This window comes from Prionailurus bengalensis, chromosome B3 (genome assembly GCF_016509475.1).
Source record: "Prionailurus bengalensis isolate Pbe53 chromosome B3, Fcat_Pben_1.1_paternal_pri, whole genome shotgun sequence".
Lineage (NCBI taxonomy): Eukaryota > Metazoa > Chordata > Mammalia > Carnivora > Felidae > Prionailurus > Prionailurus bengalensis.
Window position 1 is genome coordinate 95,714,955 of NC_057355.1, and position 19,190 is coordinate 95,734,144.

General features: G+C 33.1%; 1 protein-coding gene across 1 annotated transcript in view; it reads right to left on the bottom strand.

Moving 5' to 3' along the window:
* MDGA2 (MAM domain containing glycosylphosphatidylinositol anchor 2) overlaps positions 1 to 19,190 on the bottom strand; it is an 858,520-nt gene that overhangs the window by 184,194 nt on the left and 655,136 nt on the right. Inside the window, exon 8 of the mRNA XM_043556078.1 lies at positions 7,186 to 7,479. Coding sequence (XP_043412013.1) covers positions 7,186 to 7,479 — 294 coding nt within the window. The remainder of the gene's footprint in view (positions 1 to 7,185; positions 7,480 to 19,190) is intronic.

Sequence of the window (19,190 nt, forward strand, 5' to 3'; positions counted from 1 at the left end):
CATTTTTATTTTCATGGGAGAAGAACATGGTATTTAGAAGATGTCTAAATTCTATATTTGGGAAGAATACATTTATTTTTCGATGAGAGGTAAATCCCTTTTTAACTACAATGAAAAAAGTTACAAAAATTTTATAGTCACACATTTATTGATATATGTGTTTATTTCACCTCTCTTAGAGAATATACTTCCATAAAATGAGGAAGGGAGGAGGTGAGGAAAAGACACTGGGAAAGGAGACAGTATAAACTTTCCTCATTCAAAGCACATTTAATTTAATCACAGATCTATTTCAGGGAAAATATCTTTTCAGTATTATGGAAATGCTGTTATTTACACTTAATTTTTTTTCTGCACTACAGGGGTGGGCCTAAGTACTTAACTTGGCAATATCAATAAACACAAGACTTGACTGGTTAAATTGGACTACTTTTAATCATCCTTCTAAAACTGGCTGCCCCCCCCATTCCACTTCTTTATATGGACACTGAAAACAAAACTTTTAATGTTTAAGGCTTTCTAAATATTAAACCATGCTTGTATCTACATTAAAATAGCAACAATGAAATAAATTATGGATATAGTTTCTTTACATGATCTTTATTCTGAATAAACCTATCCTCTTTCCAGATAATCTGTACTTGACTGTTCAATAAAAACATCACATCTGTATTCTACATTGAGAAGCTCTTTAGAAAGAGAGTTTTAGGGCCCCTGGGTGGCTCAGTCTGTTGGGCATCCTACTTCAGCTCAGGTCATGATCTCATGGCTTATGGGTTTGAGCCCCACGTCAGACTCTCTGTTCTCAGCACAATGCCTGTTTCATATCCTCTGTCACCCTCTCTCTGCTCCTCCCCTGCTTGTGCTCTCTCTCTCTCTCTCTTTCAAAAAAAAAAAAAACATTAAAAAATATTTAAAAAAGAGAGAGATTTTCTGTTTTCTCTGATAACTCCCTTAGATGGTTATCTACCATGCTATCCTCTCTGGAAGAGGGAGAAAACAGGGAGCAAAGAGATTGATTACCTGGGAGGGCAGGAGCAGTTCAGCTCAAGTAAATTCATCCTAAATACTTTCTGCAGAATAACATATCCACTTGGGAAGTTCAATTTTCAAATGTTCAGTAGTAATACAAAAATAAAATGTTTAAACACATCTGTTTTCAAGGCAGCTCCATTATAATTCCTCATTAAATCCACTGGGAAATGAGGTAAGATATATTTATATGACATATTGACTTGAAGTAGAAATTCGAGAGTTTTATTTTATACAGTTTAAATTGTACACCAACTTATAACAATATTGCTTCTTCTTTCCAAAGAGAAGATCTTAACTATCTGGGAGACAGGAAAGGTAGGATCAGAGAAAATAGCATAAATATTGTTTTTATAATATTCACATTACCTTAGGGTTCAGTTGATTAATGTTTATAATAACTGCTGCAAACAACAACATAGCCATTTAATTCAAATAAAAGAACTCTGTATAATAAATGCTAAATTCTATGCAATAATCCTTAAACATAAAATATGAAAAATGAATGCTTAAAATATTATATTGTTAGTAAACTTAAAAGCTTTTCCCAACCTACATTCTAGTGGGTTAATGAAGTTAATAATGAAGTTAATAATTTCTTACCAGGCAGACTTTTAAAAAGTGATGAACTTTTCCTAAGTATTGAGGCTCTAGAAATGGGTCACAATCAGTACCCTTCTCCAGTACCAAGAGGCTTTCTAAAGGGAGGGGATTTAGCCAGGACTTGAATAATGAAAAGCAGTTGACAAATCGGTGGAAACAGGAGAAGGGAGTAAAGGAGCCTAGCTAATGAGTCAACACCAAATAATCTTGTCTAGAAGGTTGAGAAGGGATAGACTGAATTAATATGGCAAATAGGAAAAGCATCTGGGTAAGTAGGCTACTGAGCTGGAAGCCCTTTTATTGTTCTGCTAATAACTTAAAATTCTTGTCCATTTAATTATAAATTCCTTTGGATAGCTTTAACATCTTCCTGTGTGAAGAAGGCAAATTGCTTGCATCCTCTTTAATCAATAGTTACTTTGTCTCTTGTATTAACTTTAGATTAATCTCTAGCCCCACTATCATTTTCAGGGCAATTTTGCTGTTTAAAAAAAATCCAAAAAGCAGTTCTATTCACGCAATAGTAATTCTATACATCTCAACATTACACAAAATTACCCAATAACTTGTCTTAACAATAGTGAGCATTAATTACATTCTAATCTGTATTTAAGTTTCTTTTCCTGTATAAGTTCCATGATCTTCTTGTAGGGACCAAGGGTAGGCCACCCCAAGATGGGCCACTTTGGCAGGAAGATTATTTTGAATTAAAAAGCAATCTAGGCCCAGCAGATTCAGGAAAACCTCTTTACCTCCCCCCCTCAACTGCCTACAAAGAATTGAGAAAGAGAACCTGTTCCAGAAAGAGAGCTATCACCATAGATAATTACATTATGCTATAAACTAGGGTATGATAGACTGGGAGGAACCTAGCAAGGCCTGTTTGATCAAAATCTTCTGTGTCCCACTGTTTCCCAATAACGCAACAAATATTTGCTTACCAAACATTTACTCTTTTTCATTTTCCTGTGAATTGCATTCTTTCCCTTTGAAGTCCCAGACTACTACCTGCCTCCTCCTTCATTCCAAATGATAAGGGACCTCACTTTGCCAGACTGTCTTTGGAATTTCCAAGTCTGAGTAGATTCCCTGTATATGAAATTAAATTTGATTTTCTCCTATTTGTATGGTAGGTGCAACAAATGTGCATATATATAACGAAGCTTTGATAATAAAAGTAACGTTCAATGCAGTACATATCTTCTCCAACTGATTTTCAAGAAAATTGTATTTCAAAATATACTCACTTAACTGAAAGATATTACCAGTGCTCTGAGATGAAACCATTTAAAGGATAGCTTTTATTAAAATAAAATGTTACAGTTTATGAAATTAAATTCAGAGTACATAAGGTTGTAAGTATACTTATATAATACATATATAAGAAAAACAACAATTTCCTTTAGGGGGACAATAGGCATATCTTAGTTCCTTCTTTCAAATATATATTTGAATTTATTCATCCAATGGGACTTTTATTTAATCAAGATTTAAACAATCACTACTCTAATGGGTCAATTAAATCATTTAATTTTTATCATTTTATTACTATAACTTTGTTAGGAAATTGTTCTAGTTTTGTTCAATAAACTCTATACACACTATGATTTTTAAATGATATGGATCAGTTAACACATATAACTCTTTTCAAAGATTCTATTGTAGGAGAATAAATCGGTTTCAAATAAAAATGAGCTGGAAACTTAACAAAAGAATTATACAGTTCCAAATACCCGGAGATGAAATTAAGTAATGGCTAAAAATTTGAAGATTATTAAAACTTCATATTGCACTTTGTAGTTTCACCTAGCAAATTTTTAGAAGTTTAGATTAACTTTAAATCATTATTTTTCAAACTTTTATAATTATATTTGCAGCTACTTATTCTGGCCCATATCATTTGTGATAATTGGCAAATGTAAAAGTTAAAAATATTATGATAAAATAGTTTTGTTTGTTTTCCAGGATCAAGCAGTGTACACAAGAATTTAGTAATTTAAACGATTTCATTTTGGTGATGTAGCTTCTCGTAACAGGCTATAGAATGGTATAAAATACCTTGAGGCTTCTGTCACTTGTTAAATCATTCTTTAAGAGTATGCAAATTAATTGAGATAGCAAATAATTCAAAAGGTTTTAATAAGATGATTGCTTCATAATTTTAATTCAACATTAGCTAAAATTAAATCTCATTTGGCAATTTAGAACATTAAACCCACAAAGTAGTCCATTATCTATATAATATGGAAATATATATACTATTTATATGTAGGCACGTACAATCTCAACAACTACTTCTGTGCTCCTTTAGTCCTTTTGACTGATGACTGTTTAATTGCACACAGTAAAAGTAAACAAGGGGAAAAAATGTGCCTTAAAGATACTAGATTTTTGTTGGTTTCCTATTTACTATGACGATCTCTTTTTCATTCTTTTACACTTCAGACATAAAATTATATATAAATGTGTATATTATGTGTGTGAAAAACAGATTTGCCCCAGAAGTTTCCAATGTAATAAATATTCTAAGAAAAGAAATCATAAACTAAAGTGTAGAGTTCAAGTCCTGAAAGAGGTGTTTTATTAGTGTTAGAATAATTTGGCATCTTCTTCATATACTTGAACACTTTCAGGTCTCAAACTCTATGCAACAAGTTCTCAGATACTCCTGAAACCTAAATAATAAAAACCAGTCATGTAGGAAGCAAGGAGTATGAGCTTATATATATATATGTATATATATGTATATATATATATATATATATACACACACACATATATATACACACATATATATATACACACACACACTATGCAATATTATATATATATATGCAATTCATATATATGCAATATATATTTATATATACACACACATGTATACACATATATATAATTCCTTTTGGTACCATAACTTACATTTACCACACAGATTTAATGAATAGCTATAGTGCAAAATATATTATGCTGAGAATATACAACATATATAAAGCAATGCTTGTTCGCTTCAGTGATATAACTAATTACTAAAGATAATATAAACATATGCACATATATATATGTATATGTGTGTGCACATGTATATGAAATAACTTAGTATTTTATATTCACATGGATATTTCCTACAGGTAGCATGACTGCAAGTTTAGCACAAATGCTATATTATTTTCATGACTTTAAGAAACCACTATAAAAGCTGGAATGTTTATCATTTAAAAAATACCAGAATTCTTGCATCATTAGTTTTGCAGGAATAAGTCTTAGGTAGGCATGCAGGTTGGACTTGCTAGCAGGTATTATGTGCCTGGAATATCAACATTTGATTCACTCAGGAATAATCTGGAGTTGTTACCAGTTACTTGTACTTGGCAAATGCTCAGACACAGAATTAGGTTCTTCACAAGAAGAGGGAATACATGAAAGGGAGCTTCTTGAAAGACATGATGGCATCCTCACCCGGAACTGGCAAGACTTCCCCAGTAGGCCAGGGAAGCTTGCCTCGGAGAGGAAGTGCTGTTAGATGCTATCCCCTGCTCTGGGAAGTCACCTTGGGATGTAGATCTTTTTGTTTACATTAAATGAACTAGACTCTGCCTATGTCTATCTGTGTCTTTTAGTCAATTACATCCTGTGACACTAGAGAGAACCATGCCAGTATTTATTTTCATTCACTATTACAAGATTGAATTTTTAAACTTTGTGCTGAACTTAATGTTTCCTATGGGACTTTTTAAGAAGCAAAGAAAAAAAAAAGCTCGCCAATAGAATTCTGAAGGTTAGTATATTCTATGGAGATTGGAGATCCTGGTTCTTAAAACTTTATTTCAAAATTCCTTATAATCAGTGGGTTCTATGGCTTTTATTTGTATCACAGATTCCCCAGAGAGGTGTGAGCAGCATGACACTAGTTTCCCTGAAACTAGCCTTTACGAACACAGGCTTTGTGCCTAACTCTAGAGGAAGCACAGAATTCTGGGATTACCAACAAAATGAAGTATTCCAAACTGCAGTTTCCTCTATGGTCACTTGAAAGTATCTTTTTTTTTTCCTCTTTTTTTTTATTCTTTTCTCTTTTTCTGTCTGGAACCTATTTTCACATGAACCTCCTACCCATGAGCTTGTCATGAGTACAAAGACCAGTAAGGAAAAAGCAATACTAAACTGTTGAATAAAACTTGCTATCTAAATGCTTTATTATTGGGGAAAAAAAAACCCAGACAAAGTAATAATCAACTGGAAATCAGCCAAGGTATTTGACTAAATATTTTATCCTATGCAAATATCAGTTTGCATATTTATAGGGCAAACAGCACACTAGAGTCTGAGTTTCTACAGAATGGAGAGGGAATTGGTAAACAGCACCCAGAACCTTGTTCCTCCCAACCTCACTCACACACCTCAGACATAAATGAACTTTTTATTAGTCCCAAACATAACCTTTCCATATCTCAACTATTCTTTCAAATTTAAAGTCAGTTAATCCAATTTGCTGACATCCTTAAATCTAACATAAAAAGAGACATTTTTGGACTAAATTCTGTTTTCCATTTTCTGAGTTACAGAACCATAGAAAGAAAACAACATCATTTCTTATTGAAGTGTGTACTTTCATCTAATTCATTCATATTCTTAAAGACTTTGCCAACATGTATTTAACAAAATACACATCAATTAAAATTTACAGCAGCGTTACCAGAGTTTGAAAAGATTGTGTTTAGTTTGCTTCTTCTCTTTTGGCCCTATCTGTACCACCTGCCATCCAATTTACCAGGGCATCCTCTAATATCCCAACATCAGGACATCATTAAATTTTTTCTTACCTTTATGAATTTAGTTACTTTTAATATTAAAAGCAAATTCAAAGCACACAATGTCTCCAGTTTTTTGTTAGAAGTGTAACAGTGATTTCAATAAAAATAGTTAAAAATCTATTATATTTAACTCTCACAGTGAAACAATTATCTGTTACCAAAATCAGGCAAAAATTCAGTACCTAATATGTGAATTATCTCAATATGACTAGAAAATTGTGTAATCTACTCTTACAGCTTCAGATATGCAAACATAGAAGTTTAATGATGAGGTTTCCACAATTTAAGCAGAGGGGTGCACTGGAGTAGGTGGATAATTTGGGCAAAGGGCAAGCAATAGCCTGAAGTAGAAACAAGAATTGTGAAGACAAGAGTATTGTAATCTGAATTAGCAATTACTTGCAGTCTCCACTCTGCTTCATTGCACATAGCCAGTTTTTCACCATTAGATTTGTTGATGCTTTGGCATTAACCAACCACATAATACCATCATAATCAAAACACACACACACACACACACACACACACACACACACACCACTGATACTGTTCTTTTCTATTACTTCTAACTCAAGCAATAAGCAGATTTAAGGGAAAACTATAATTTAAATCGGGTAGTGACAATATAGACATATTTTATCCTAATCCAACACCAAAATTCACCTCATTTTACTAGCTGAATCATCACATCCTTTCTTTCCTTTTGTCCCCAGTAGAAACAGACAAAAACATTACTTACATTGCACGATGAGCTGCACCAAGGCTTCTCTTGGTTTCACGTTAAATCCATTGTACTGGCTGGTCTGACACCTGTACATTCCTGACATTTCTCTAGATACATTCACAATTCTCAGTGTTCCATCATAACTCTCCATTTGCATTGACCCATCAGGCATTGCAACTTCTTTATCCGCTCTAGACCAGAGGATGATGGGTTTAGGTTTTCCAGTTACTTGACACTGCAGTTCTATTGTGTCCCCTTCTCTGGTGACCAGAGGTGATTTTTCCTGTGGAACAGTCAGATTGGGTGGAACTTGAAATGGGAAAAAGAAAATTTTTCAAGGTTAGTATAAACTGGTAAAGCATATCCAAACACAGAAAATCATAAGGAAACAATTTCTGCTGGTTGAAGAAGTGTGACAATTCAGATGACAAAAATAATAGAGACCTTGGGAGTAAGTGGCACATACTCTCACTTAAAAGAATTCTGAATTGTTTTCCTATGACTCTCACAGATGAGGTATTTAAACAACATTAGCAAAATAAATGAAGCATTAAATTGGAACGTGAACGGTCAACATAAGAACAATCTACTCAATGACTTGTCATGATCAGTCATTGGCTGGGTTTTTAACATCTGCATTTCAGAGAAGAGTGATCCTGCTTGCTGAGGGTAGGATCCAGCTTTTCAGTCTTGTTTCCTATGTTGTTATCTCTTACCCAAAGATGCTCTAAGAAAGGGATAAGAGACATTTTCGACTTAGCAGGCACAGTAAATGCAAGTAATAGGAAAAGGAAAACAAAGAACCTCTGATAGAAAATCAGAAGTTTTGACTCTGGTGTACAAAATGTTGCCAAATTGCTAACATTTAGGGTTTGTTTCCTCCCTGATGGAAATGGAATGCAACAACAGACTTAGAATGCCACATTCTGACAATCCACTATATTCTTCTCTTTTGGACTTTTAATATTTTTAACATTTTAATTTCACATAATTTCCTTTTAAGACATTTTGAGATAACTATAAGTAGTTTGTCACAATTTGCCCCTATTTCTGTGGAATTAATTTTAAGTGAATTTTCGAGAACATATTTCAACAATAAAACAATTGTAATTTTTTCAAGTAAAGCTAATTTTTTAGTCTACTGAAGATATTTATGAGACATTCATTTTACGTGAAATTTACTGTGCTGGAATATATTTATGTTAGGGTTTAGTGAAAAGTATAAACCAGTAAGAGGCAAATAGTTTTCAGTGTGTTGTTTTAGAAACATTACCTATTCCTCTGAAGACTTTTATTTCTTATACAAACATATATGAAATCCATTGTATTTGGGATATTAGAATGTCTATCAAAAAACAAAGGCTAACTTAGAATGCCAGAATAAGAATAACCAGAAATATAGGAATAACTCTACCCTTCTGGGAAACATCATATGCTTCCTTTAGAGGTATCACTGCATATATGGATAAAAAGGCAAAGATTTTATTCTTCCTTTTGGCATTACTGTGTTCCAGTGCCCAAGAACAAAACCAAACATAGTTTTTAAATTATTTTTCAACTTAATGTTGAACTGTTATCGCTCTTGTTACACATAGAGGAAAATAAATTTGAGTCCAAAGTGATAGGGAAGTTAATTATCTTGCTATTTAAGTATCTTCAGATTTTTTTCCTTTCATTTAATTCGTTCATTTGCTTCTTATTTTTAAAAAAGTTACTTAAATAATGCATACATCTTAGAAATTAGAAAAAAATGTGAAATATTAACCACCACTTCCTTGCATTTAATTTTTTTTAATTTAATTTTTATTTTTTTTAATTTACATCCAAATTTGTTAGTATATAGTGCAACAATGATTTCAGGAGTAGATTCCTTAGTGCCCCTTACTCATTTAGCCCATCCCCCTCCCACAACCCCTCCCATAACCCTCAGTTTGTTCTCCATATTTATGAGGCTCTTCTGTTTTGTCCCCCTCACTGTTTTTATATTATTTTTGTGTCCCTTCCCTTATGTTCATCTGTTTTGTCTCTTAAAGGACTCATATGAATTAATGGATGAATGGATAAAGAAGATGGAGTATTACTCAGCAATCAAAAAGAATGAAATCTTGCCATTTGCAACTATGTGGACGGAACTAGAGGGTATTATGCTAAGTGAAATTAGTCAGTCAGAGAAAGACAAAAATCATATGACTTCATTAACCACCACTTTCTTGAAGCAGATATATACATTCTAGAATTTGGCAATAAAATATATTTTTAAATGGCTACATTTTTAAAACTTACATGATCAATTATTTGATTAACTTTTGTAAATATTAAAAAATTAAATTACTTAGTTAAATAATTAGTTTAAAAAAATTTTTTTAACATTTATTCATTTTTGAGAGACAGAGACAGAGCATAAGCGGGGGAGGGGCAGAGAGAGAGGGAGACACAGAATCCAAAGCAGGCTCCAGGCTCCGAGCTATCAGCACAGAGCCTGACAGGGGGCTCGAACTCACGAACTGCGAGATCATGACCTGAGCCGGAGTCAGACGCTCAACCGACTGAGCCACCCAGGTGCCCCAATAATTTGTTATTTTTGAAATGAACCACAAGGGAATGATGCAATTCTAAGCGGCATCTTATAAAAGGATCGGGAAGATGTAATATTTATTCACCCTCCATGAGAAAGCATACGGAATAACAGCAACAATATCTGCACTTAACATTAATTGTGCTCCTACTATGTGCCAGGCATAATTAGAGGTTTGGCATTTTACTTCCTTGATAATCCTAAGGATTAAATATTTAATATTAAAATTTAACAAATGAGAACATTTAGAATAAGAGAGGAAAAACACTTTGATTTGATCAAAATTCAAATTGAGGCTAATTTAGAGCAGTTGGCCAATATTGAGCCTCCAGTAAACTATGGTGTCTGGAATGAATAACTTGAGGTAACACTGGACCCCACTCCTCCTGCTCATGGCGTCTGTGCTCCTAGGGACAAAATGGACCAATTTTCCCTGCCCATCTCTTGGTCACTGTCTCAGGGACAATAAAAAGAGCCAAGGTAGAATTTAAAATGGTAAATTACACACCCTTTGCAAATGACCTTATCTATCTTATATCTTACAGATCTATAGTTATCTTCAAAATCTCTGTCTATATTGGAATACTTCATATGTATAAGTCAAAACTGCTTATAAAATATAGCTATCCAAACATATCTCCAAATTCTGATAAATCTACATGAAATAAAAGAAAATAAATTATAAATTAAAAGATTATTCAATGGAGTATTAGTTTTTGAAATATTCCTCCCATCTCTTCCAAAAATAAGTCACATGACCTTGGCCAACCTTAATCACTCTGAGTATTAATTTCTTCATTTTTGAAAATAAGAATTTGTACTTTATAAGCTCCAAGGTTATTAATGTTATGACCCTAAAAACAAATAGTAAAACATTAAGGAAAGAAGTGGTGCTAAATGAAAGTGTATTTCCTTAATTAGTAAGAAGAATATTCAGAGACCTTACTACATTAGGCCATTCTAATACAAAATACATAATGGACTAGCTATATAACTTTTTGTTGTTGTTTATCATGCTACATAGTTCAAAAACTCCCTTTATAAGTTTATTTATGTTATTTATTTAGGTAAACTTTCCTCCCTACAAGATCAAAATTACATAAATGTAAGACTCAATTTTAATCTAGATGACTTAAAAATAGATTTTTAAAATAAATTAGCCCAATTTTTGCTAAACAGCAACACTCAACTAAAATATTGTTTCCATCTCTTCCATGAGGCTTTTAAATCTTGAAATCAGAGTGAATCTTTCTTTGCAACTTTCTTGGCCAGGAAGACCTTACAACTTCCCACAGTTTTCATAGGCTTGTCTTCTCTCTCCACATTAAATTTTCCATTCTTTAGAATTCTTCAGTCAACTCTCTTATTATTACTATAAATTTTCTTGTTACGAGATCTCATTTTTTCTCATGAATTTCTCTCTTGTATATGTTGATAACACAAATTCTAACTTTATCCCAAGGCTCTTTCAGTCTATGATTATAGCCTACTTCTATATCCCCAAAGTCTTTCAAATCCCCAAACCAAAGCACTGTTTATTTCTTGACTTAGTTGGTAGTTATCAACACACCTCATCTGCTAACTGAAAGCTACAGAATTTTGTTTTACCATTTCCTCTTGCTCACCACTTCTAATCAGCTGCGTTGTTTCCTCTATCAAAAATGTCTCTCATATCTGCCTATTTCTTTTCCTGGCTAGAGGCAGACTTCTCAGTAGAATTCATCGTTTTCTCTTCTTGTGACACTACAATAAGTGGTCTCTGTCACCAGTCTAATTCTTCCAGGCTTCCTACTACCCTGCTATAAGCTTTATCATTTTAAATACAATTTTGTTCATGTCACTGTGAAAACTACAGTACTCATTGAGAGTGCTCATAATACTGTTTTAATTTTTTTAAAAAAAGATTGAAAACAGCCTGACGGATCCATTAAATAAATGGTGGTATAGTCACATTATAAAATATGATGCAGCCTTTTAGATGATGATGTAATACACCTATATTTATTGATAAAGATGCTGAGATTGCTAAGAAAAAACATTCTAGTGAATAGTATGAATAGCTGTTATCACTATGATTGAGTAAAAGATGTTACTGAGCACTATAAACAGTAGTGTCAAAATTTTATATCAAAAAGACATATGCTGGCAAATGTTAGCAAGGAGCTTCTTGAAAGGAAGAAAATATACCTTTATATTGTTAGTATCCAGCACTCTATTTCACACATAGTAAGAACTCAGTAAAACATGTTAGACTGAATGTACACATTAAGAAAGGGAGGCAATTTTGCACTGATTTAGAGGAGAATAGGAGGCTTATACAGGAAAAATCTAGAGGAAAAGAAAATCCAGGAGGAACTATACCAAAACACTAATAGTGGTTCCCTCTGAGTGTGGGATTATTGATGAATTTTACTTTCTTTGTATATTTCCCTTCATCTTTCATTCTTCTACAATATGGACAATGGATATTAGTACATCATAGGTTCCAAGAAGCTCAGAGAAATCTAAAATGTTAATGCAACCAATTTTCCAAAGCTCATTTGATAAAAACTCCATTTTTTAATAACACAAATGTATCACCTGGACATAGCATTCTGTTCAACACAGTCTGAGAAATGCTTACTCCTTTAACACTCATTCTCTTGCAGTTTCACTGACTGATGAACTTCAGTGCCCTTGAATAAGCACTTCTTTTCTATGTTCAGCATGTCTGGCCCTTGCTGAATTCTAGTAGGTCCTGCTTGCCTCATGTGTTGAGATTCAGTTCAAATATTATCATTTTTGTGATAACTGCCTACCACTAAGGCTGGGTTGATTGCTCACTCTTCCTGAACACATATTACACTGTATATTTGTTTGACCTGTACTTGTGGCTTTGCCTTACATTTTCTCCCACTTCTATGCCCCTGAACAGACAAGCTCCTCAAAGACAGAGTATCTTATTCTATCTCTAAAGTGCCCTGCTTTCCTGCTTGGCAGAGACCAGGAAGTCATGACATTGAAGAAGGAAGGGAGGGAGAGAGGGCAAAAAGGGTAAAAGATAAGAAGATAAAAGGCTATGAGTATAATAGAAATAAACATAATAGAGACAAATCATGAATATTATAAAAGTGATAAATCATGAAATGTAATATTACTTCTATAATTAGTAGCCCATACAAGTAGAAGAATCTTCTGCAAAATATATTGTTAGCATGGATTTCAGATGCGGTATATCTTGAGAAGTGTGTGGGTGTGTGAGAAAGTTGAGAGTCAAAAAAAGGACCCACCAGTTTATCTTTTCTTTCACCTTTCATTTAAAAATTCAAATAGTTAAGCTGTAAATTAAAACAAAACAAAACAAAACAAAACAAAACAAATACAACAGAAAGAGCTAGCTTGAGGACATGCCATTTAATTATGTCATGATGTTTTTTCCATCCTTTTGCTAATCAATTATTTTTTCTTGAAACATCATCTCCAGTGAAAGCATCAAACTAAGTAGAAAAAAATGGAAATGTCTGCCCCTCTGAGATCCACATTTATCCATAATGTACTCAGTAGAAAAAAATTTCCTCCTAGTAAAAACACAAAGGTACCTTCTATGACATATAGGTTCTACATGCCCCTATTTTGATTTGTGCTATCTGAAATGCTACTGTGGAAGATGCTATAATCAGAGAAACTTGAAAAGCATGATATGACACCAAAGTTTCTCATTCTAAACAATAAATATGTGACGAGTAATTCAAACTGGTTTTCTGTCAACATTTCCATAGTATCACAGACCGTAAAATAAAACAAATATCGAAAATTCAAATGATTTTATTTCTTCAGTAGGAAGGAAGCTGACGAAATTTAATCTTTAGTCATTACTCAGAAAATGACTGGCCTATTTTCTCACTCACAAGAATGCAGGGGAAGGTCAGTTCATCTGAACTGTATGAGAAAATATCATGTGATCTGAAACAAAGACATCAGAATATGCTAATTACAGACAATGGTGTAAAACACATAACTATTTATAGTGTGTTTTAATAAGAGATATTAAAAGAAAATATATATTTCTTTTAACATAAAAACCATAATAAACTAAGTAGTAAGTAGAGTTTTCTCCAGAAGGACAACCAGACTCCCATTTTTCAAGAATCCTAAAATAGGTATGTCATTATTTAATTATACTTGAATTTTAAGGAGAAATCGTTTATAACACCTATGTATGTTTTAAAGTAATATGTATAATCTGTATTTGAAACATTTAAAAAAAATCAGAAAAATGTGTGTTTATAAAAGTGACCCCTAGAGGTCACACTTCAGGAATTCTCAAGTTGACTGGATGTATATAAAGGAATATAAGAAACACTCAAGTAAATACTGAATTTGTAGATATAACTAATTCAAATGAATCAACTCTGTTTTGTTTGTTTGTTGTTTTTGTTTTGGTAATCTTCAAAAACAACATGTGAATTTTAAAAATTTACTATAAACTGGATGTGAGTTTCATCCTTGGTGATCTACTGATTGAGACGCCAAGGTTAGTAACATCCTTATTTCAGACCACATAATTTTAAAGTAAAGATATTCTATCACACTTCAGTGCTTTCTCAGCATCCACATCAGCAGTCCTCAATCTCATTTTTGCTAACATATTACAGATTAGCTTTATAAGTATGAGACGGGCACATAGATATATTCAAAATGTGAAGTTATGAGAAATCACAAAATAATTTTACACGGACATACAGAACTAAATAGCTTGCAATTGCAACACTTACTGACGGCACATCAGTAATGACTTCTCACAATGGACTAAGGAAAAGCAATATAAACTATTAGTTAAGTGAAATTGTCAGCATGTCTCATTTCTCTTCCACTCAAAAAAGTATACCCAATATAAGTGAGAATAATATAATTATTGTAATCTATATTTTAAAACTTCCATACCCTAATATTGGAAATTTTCTAATCTAATGTAATATAAACCTCACAGCTGATATGAACACACAACTGAAAGTAGGAGTAACTGCTTTAATACATGAAACATATAAGAAAGTGAGGTCTATGGCCATTGGGGAATATTCATATGACTATATAAGGGAATTTCGAGAATTTTCTTCATTTAAAACTAATTCCAATCCAAGCCACCAAAATACTTTTGAACTAATAAGCTTAATTAATATGTGTCAATTACTAAATATTTAGTAAGATGTGCTTAAAAGATTTTCAAGGTGATAAAGAAATCCAGCATTCTAAAGACTTCTCACTTGTGAATGAACCTGCTGATACTGGCCTCCTTTAAGAGACCATGACCGGGAACATAATGTTTGATGAAAGACAGCAACATTCTATAGTTCATTTCCCATGAAAGGAATAGAAATCACCAATGGATACTTATTGGAAACAATTCCTATTTTGTAAAATCACAGAGATAGACAATATGTGAATTATAAGATATGTAGCACATAGAATGTTTTTGTAGTTTGTTTTAAAAGATGCAGAACTTCTCTGAGCAACATTTTAATATAATTTAATGCAATGTCATATAATACAAATATATTGAATGCTGCACTTCCTTCTGGATTTTCTTCCCCCTTACAAATGAATTACTAAAATCTCATTGATTAATGTTTTCCCTCCTTAGTCTTTAGTAAAACGTGTCATTCCACCATTCAAATATCTTCAGTAGTTACTTGTTTTCTAGGATAGAGGTCTAAATCCCATTGCTTGCTTTGCCCCTTACCTGCCAAACTTTATTAAGCTGCAATTTTTCTGTGAAAAGTCCTCTATTCAATTTAGCCAGGTCTTTGGGTTCTTTTAATATACTTGGCTCATTCTCTTCCTTCCTTCTTTCCAGAAATGATGTTACCCTCATAATACCCATCCAATAATCCCCCATTGTATTAAGGCCCAATTTAAGTTTCTTGTTCCCTTCAATCTTTTTGAATTCTGTGTCTCTTATTCATTCTCCATGTCTCCGAATTACAGCATATCCAATTCATTCTACATATGCCAGAACAAAATGTCTCTCTCCCTTACAAAGTAGCTCAGATGTCCTGGGGTCAGCACCAGGTTTTATCTACTTCTTCAGGAGCTCCCACACCATGTTACATTTTAAAGTATTTCAGAGGAAAAAAAATAAGTATTTCAGAGGTGCTTGATAAATTCTTAAGTGATTCATAGAGCACCAATGACAGTTACTAAGTAACCAAAGTAAGAAAACTATTGATGAATAATCACCTCTTGATGATCCAAGGCTTAATTATAAAGTGTATGAATTTCAAGATCATTTTTCACACATGAACTAACACTTTCAATTTTTAATTAAAAAAAACCAACAATACAATTGGTTTCTATAAAGTTAGCAATTCTACTAGATTTTAATTTGGTCACAGTAATGATATAGGGAGGTAAAATACCAGAAGCATTGAGTAATTTGTCCATGTTATGGCTTTCTTCTATTAGCAGTAAAGAAGAGGCTATTTGGCTCTACAATAGAATGTCCATGGGGACCCATATTCTAAGACTTGTATTACTTATAGCCTCGTGGGTAAATCATATATGAAACACGCACTTATTTTTAAACGTTTCCTTACGCCAGATGGTAAGCCTACTGTTTTTGTCCATGATATGAATACACATAAATACTTCTCTTATCACACTCTGTAAATAAAAAATTGCCTTTTTAAAAAATTTTGCACTGACACACATTTTTTTTTGACTGACTCACCTACAATAAGTTATGAGATGCAAACAAAACAGAACTGACAAGATTTTGCAAGTCTAGCAATAAAACCAGAAGAAAGAATGTGTGAAAAACAAACATGAGGTTGCAGTACCCCGGCATTTGCATTTGGAAATTCTAAGGGGAAATGTACCTGCAAGCACACATACATATACATTGCTTACTTCTGAAAGACTTTTAGAAAATCTTATTACAATGGTATTGTTAGTTATTTGGAATATATGGGGAGAGGCAGGATCTTGGAGGGTAGCAACTCTGGAGGGTTTAGTATTGGAAGATGGAGGACATGCCGTGCCATTCAATCAGGAAAACAACTTTGGCAGGCAAGTGTGGTTGTTCCAACTTCACTCTCCCAGCAGGTGTTGCTATGGCACAAGAATAGTCTCTGAGGGATTCAATAGAACACAAAGTGTAAGATGAAAGAACAAAATAGAAAATCATTCTCTAAGTGGCATTCATATTTTCCCTGCTACACAAGCTACAAGTCCAGTTGCAAAGAAACATGGGTTCCGTTCTTGCTGCCTCATAAATACATAAGTGAATAGGAACTTAACCTAAGGTTGCTCATGTAGCATTTGGTTAAATGTAGTTTTCGAGTATCTTGCATTGTTCTGATCTTCATGTAATTTGGTTTTCTAACCTGATTCTAACCTGATTCTAATCTTCTAAGAATCATTAAGATAAATCTGTATCAAAAAGAGAATTTTCTACTCACCTTTTTGGAAAAAGATATGAAAGTTTCCCTTGTTTCTGTGTTTAACTTCCCTTCCCCTGACTTACTGTATGTGTTACTCAAGCAGTGAAATATAGAAATAGCTGATGGTCACTGATTAAGTATGTAAAGTCTCACATGTAAAAAACTTAAAAAACTAAAAAACTAGGAGCAAGATAGTTCTGCTTCCTAGTGACTCAAATTACGATAAAACTTCAACAAGGTAGGCATCTGGGCTAGATTTGAGAATGTTGGAAGAAATAAGGACTGCAAAAGAAGCACTTTCTTTTTTGCTGTAATAAGAAAGAATTACAAGAGTCAAACCATAAAATAAAGTACTAAGATCTTCACTAAAATATGACTGGGTTATTTTATAAAAAATAATAATCTATAACATCATTTCTGGGAAACGGGATCAATTCTTTAACTTAACTCTATGTTATTATGTAAATTCCATTTCATTTTTGTATGTCTTTTTAAAAATAATGTAGAGTAAAACTGGAAAACAGTTATTTGGGCGTAAGAAATCAATTTAGATTTTTACCTTTAAAAGTTGAATATTGCACTCTAAACATTTGTTACAGAAACTAAAAATAACAAGGAGGAGAGAGAGAGTGTTATAGTTTAAAGTTAACTCAGAGATTCCCAAATTCCTGAAATTCTTCTGTTCTGTAACATATTTGTGTCCTTGCCTACTCGCTCTTAAAACAGTTTATCCAAATACATTTATATGTGTGCATAAATGCACTATCCCTTAAATCAATAGCAAAACATCCTGGGAATAACAAAAGCAGAACAGCATGTATGAAAACTTATGTGTTATTTTAGAGCTAACACCAATTCATTTTAACACACATTTTAGAGCTCCTTCAAAAGATAAATATGCTTAAAAGTGAGGGCAAGAGAGATAAATTAGGCCATTCCCTACCTTCAAAAATGCACTATGCATTACAGAAAATGATAAATAGAGAGGATTCTTTGTAACTGGTAATTGCTCATAATTATTTTTAAATCTGATGGCTTTTTTAGTAGATGTGGAGAGTTTAGGAGAGATTTAAGGTACAAAATTAGAATGTGACTTGGGCTTAACCCAGCCCACTTTCCAGCTGTCCAATTTTAGGTCATTTTGAGAATTTAATGATAATTTAAAGATACAATGGCACAATGCACACTGGAGTATCCCTGAACTGTGAAGTACTTTGAGTTGTACACTTGTGAAGAGCAAGGCTCAGGGCTGGCAGCCTAATTTCAGATCCTTAGTCTACCACCTACTAGGTGCGTGACCTTGGGAAAGTCGTCCAACCACTGTCTTGTTTACTCTAAATAAAGTAGCATAATAGTACCAACTACATTTTTTTAGGACTAAACAGTATAATACATACAAAATCTTGAGCACAACGTCCAGCATATAGTAAACACTCCATATATGTTTATATGTTATGTTTTCTTATCAGTGCCTTTTACTGGTGTGGTATCAATGACTGTATTTTATTGTTATACATATATTTCTATATTGAGGGCAAAGATCTTGCTTTATTCATACCCATGATGTCTCAAGTATTGAACATGGGTACACACAGAATCAAAGAAATATTAAAATATATATATATATATATATATATATCACATTGCCATTGTCAGTTCTATTGGAGATACATATGCATTTCAGATGAAAACACTGTTTGAAGAAGATAACATTTTGGAAATGGACAGCATAAACTTTTTAAAAATCCGAACAAAGGCATCCCCCACTGCCAACCAAGGAAAGAAGGTTGCAGATTTCTTTCATTAGACACAATAATTTGATCAGTGTGTTTGGATATTATCCTAAAATGGCACATAATACAGATATCCCAGCTCTCATTCTGTTTCTATGAAATAAAGGGGCTTGGACATTCCTAATACATCTGTTCCTCCCTTATGAGGATGACAAAATGTCAGTGCTGTCCATTTTCACAAAGGTCAGGGTGTTGCCATGAAAACCAGGGACCAGTAAGTAAAAAGGAGCTGTC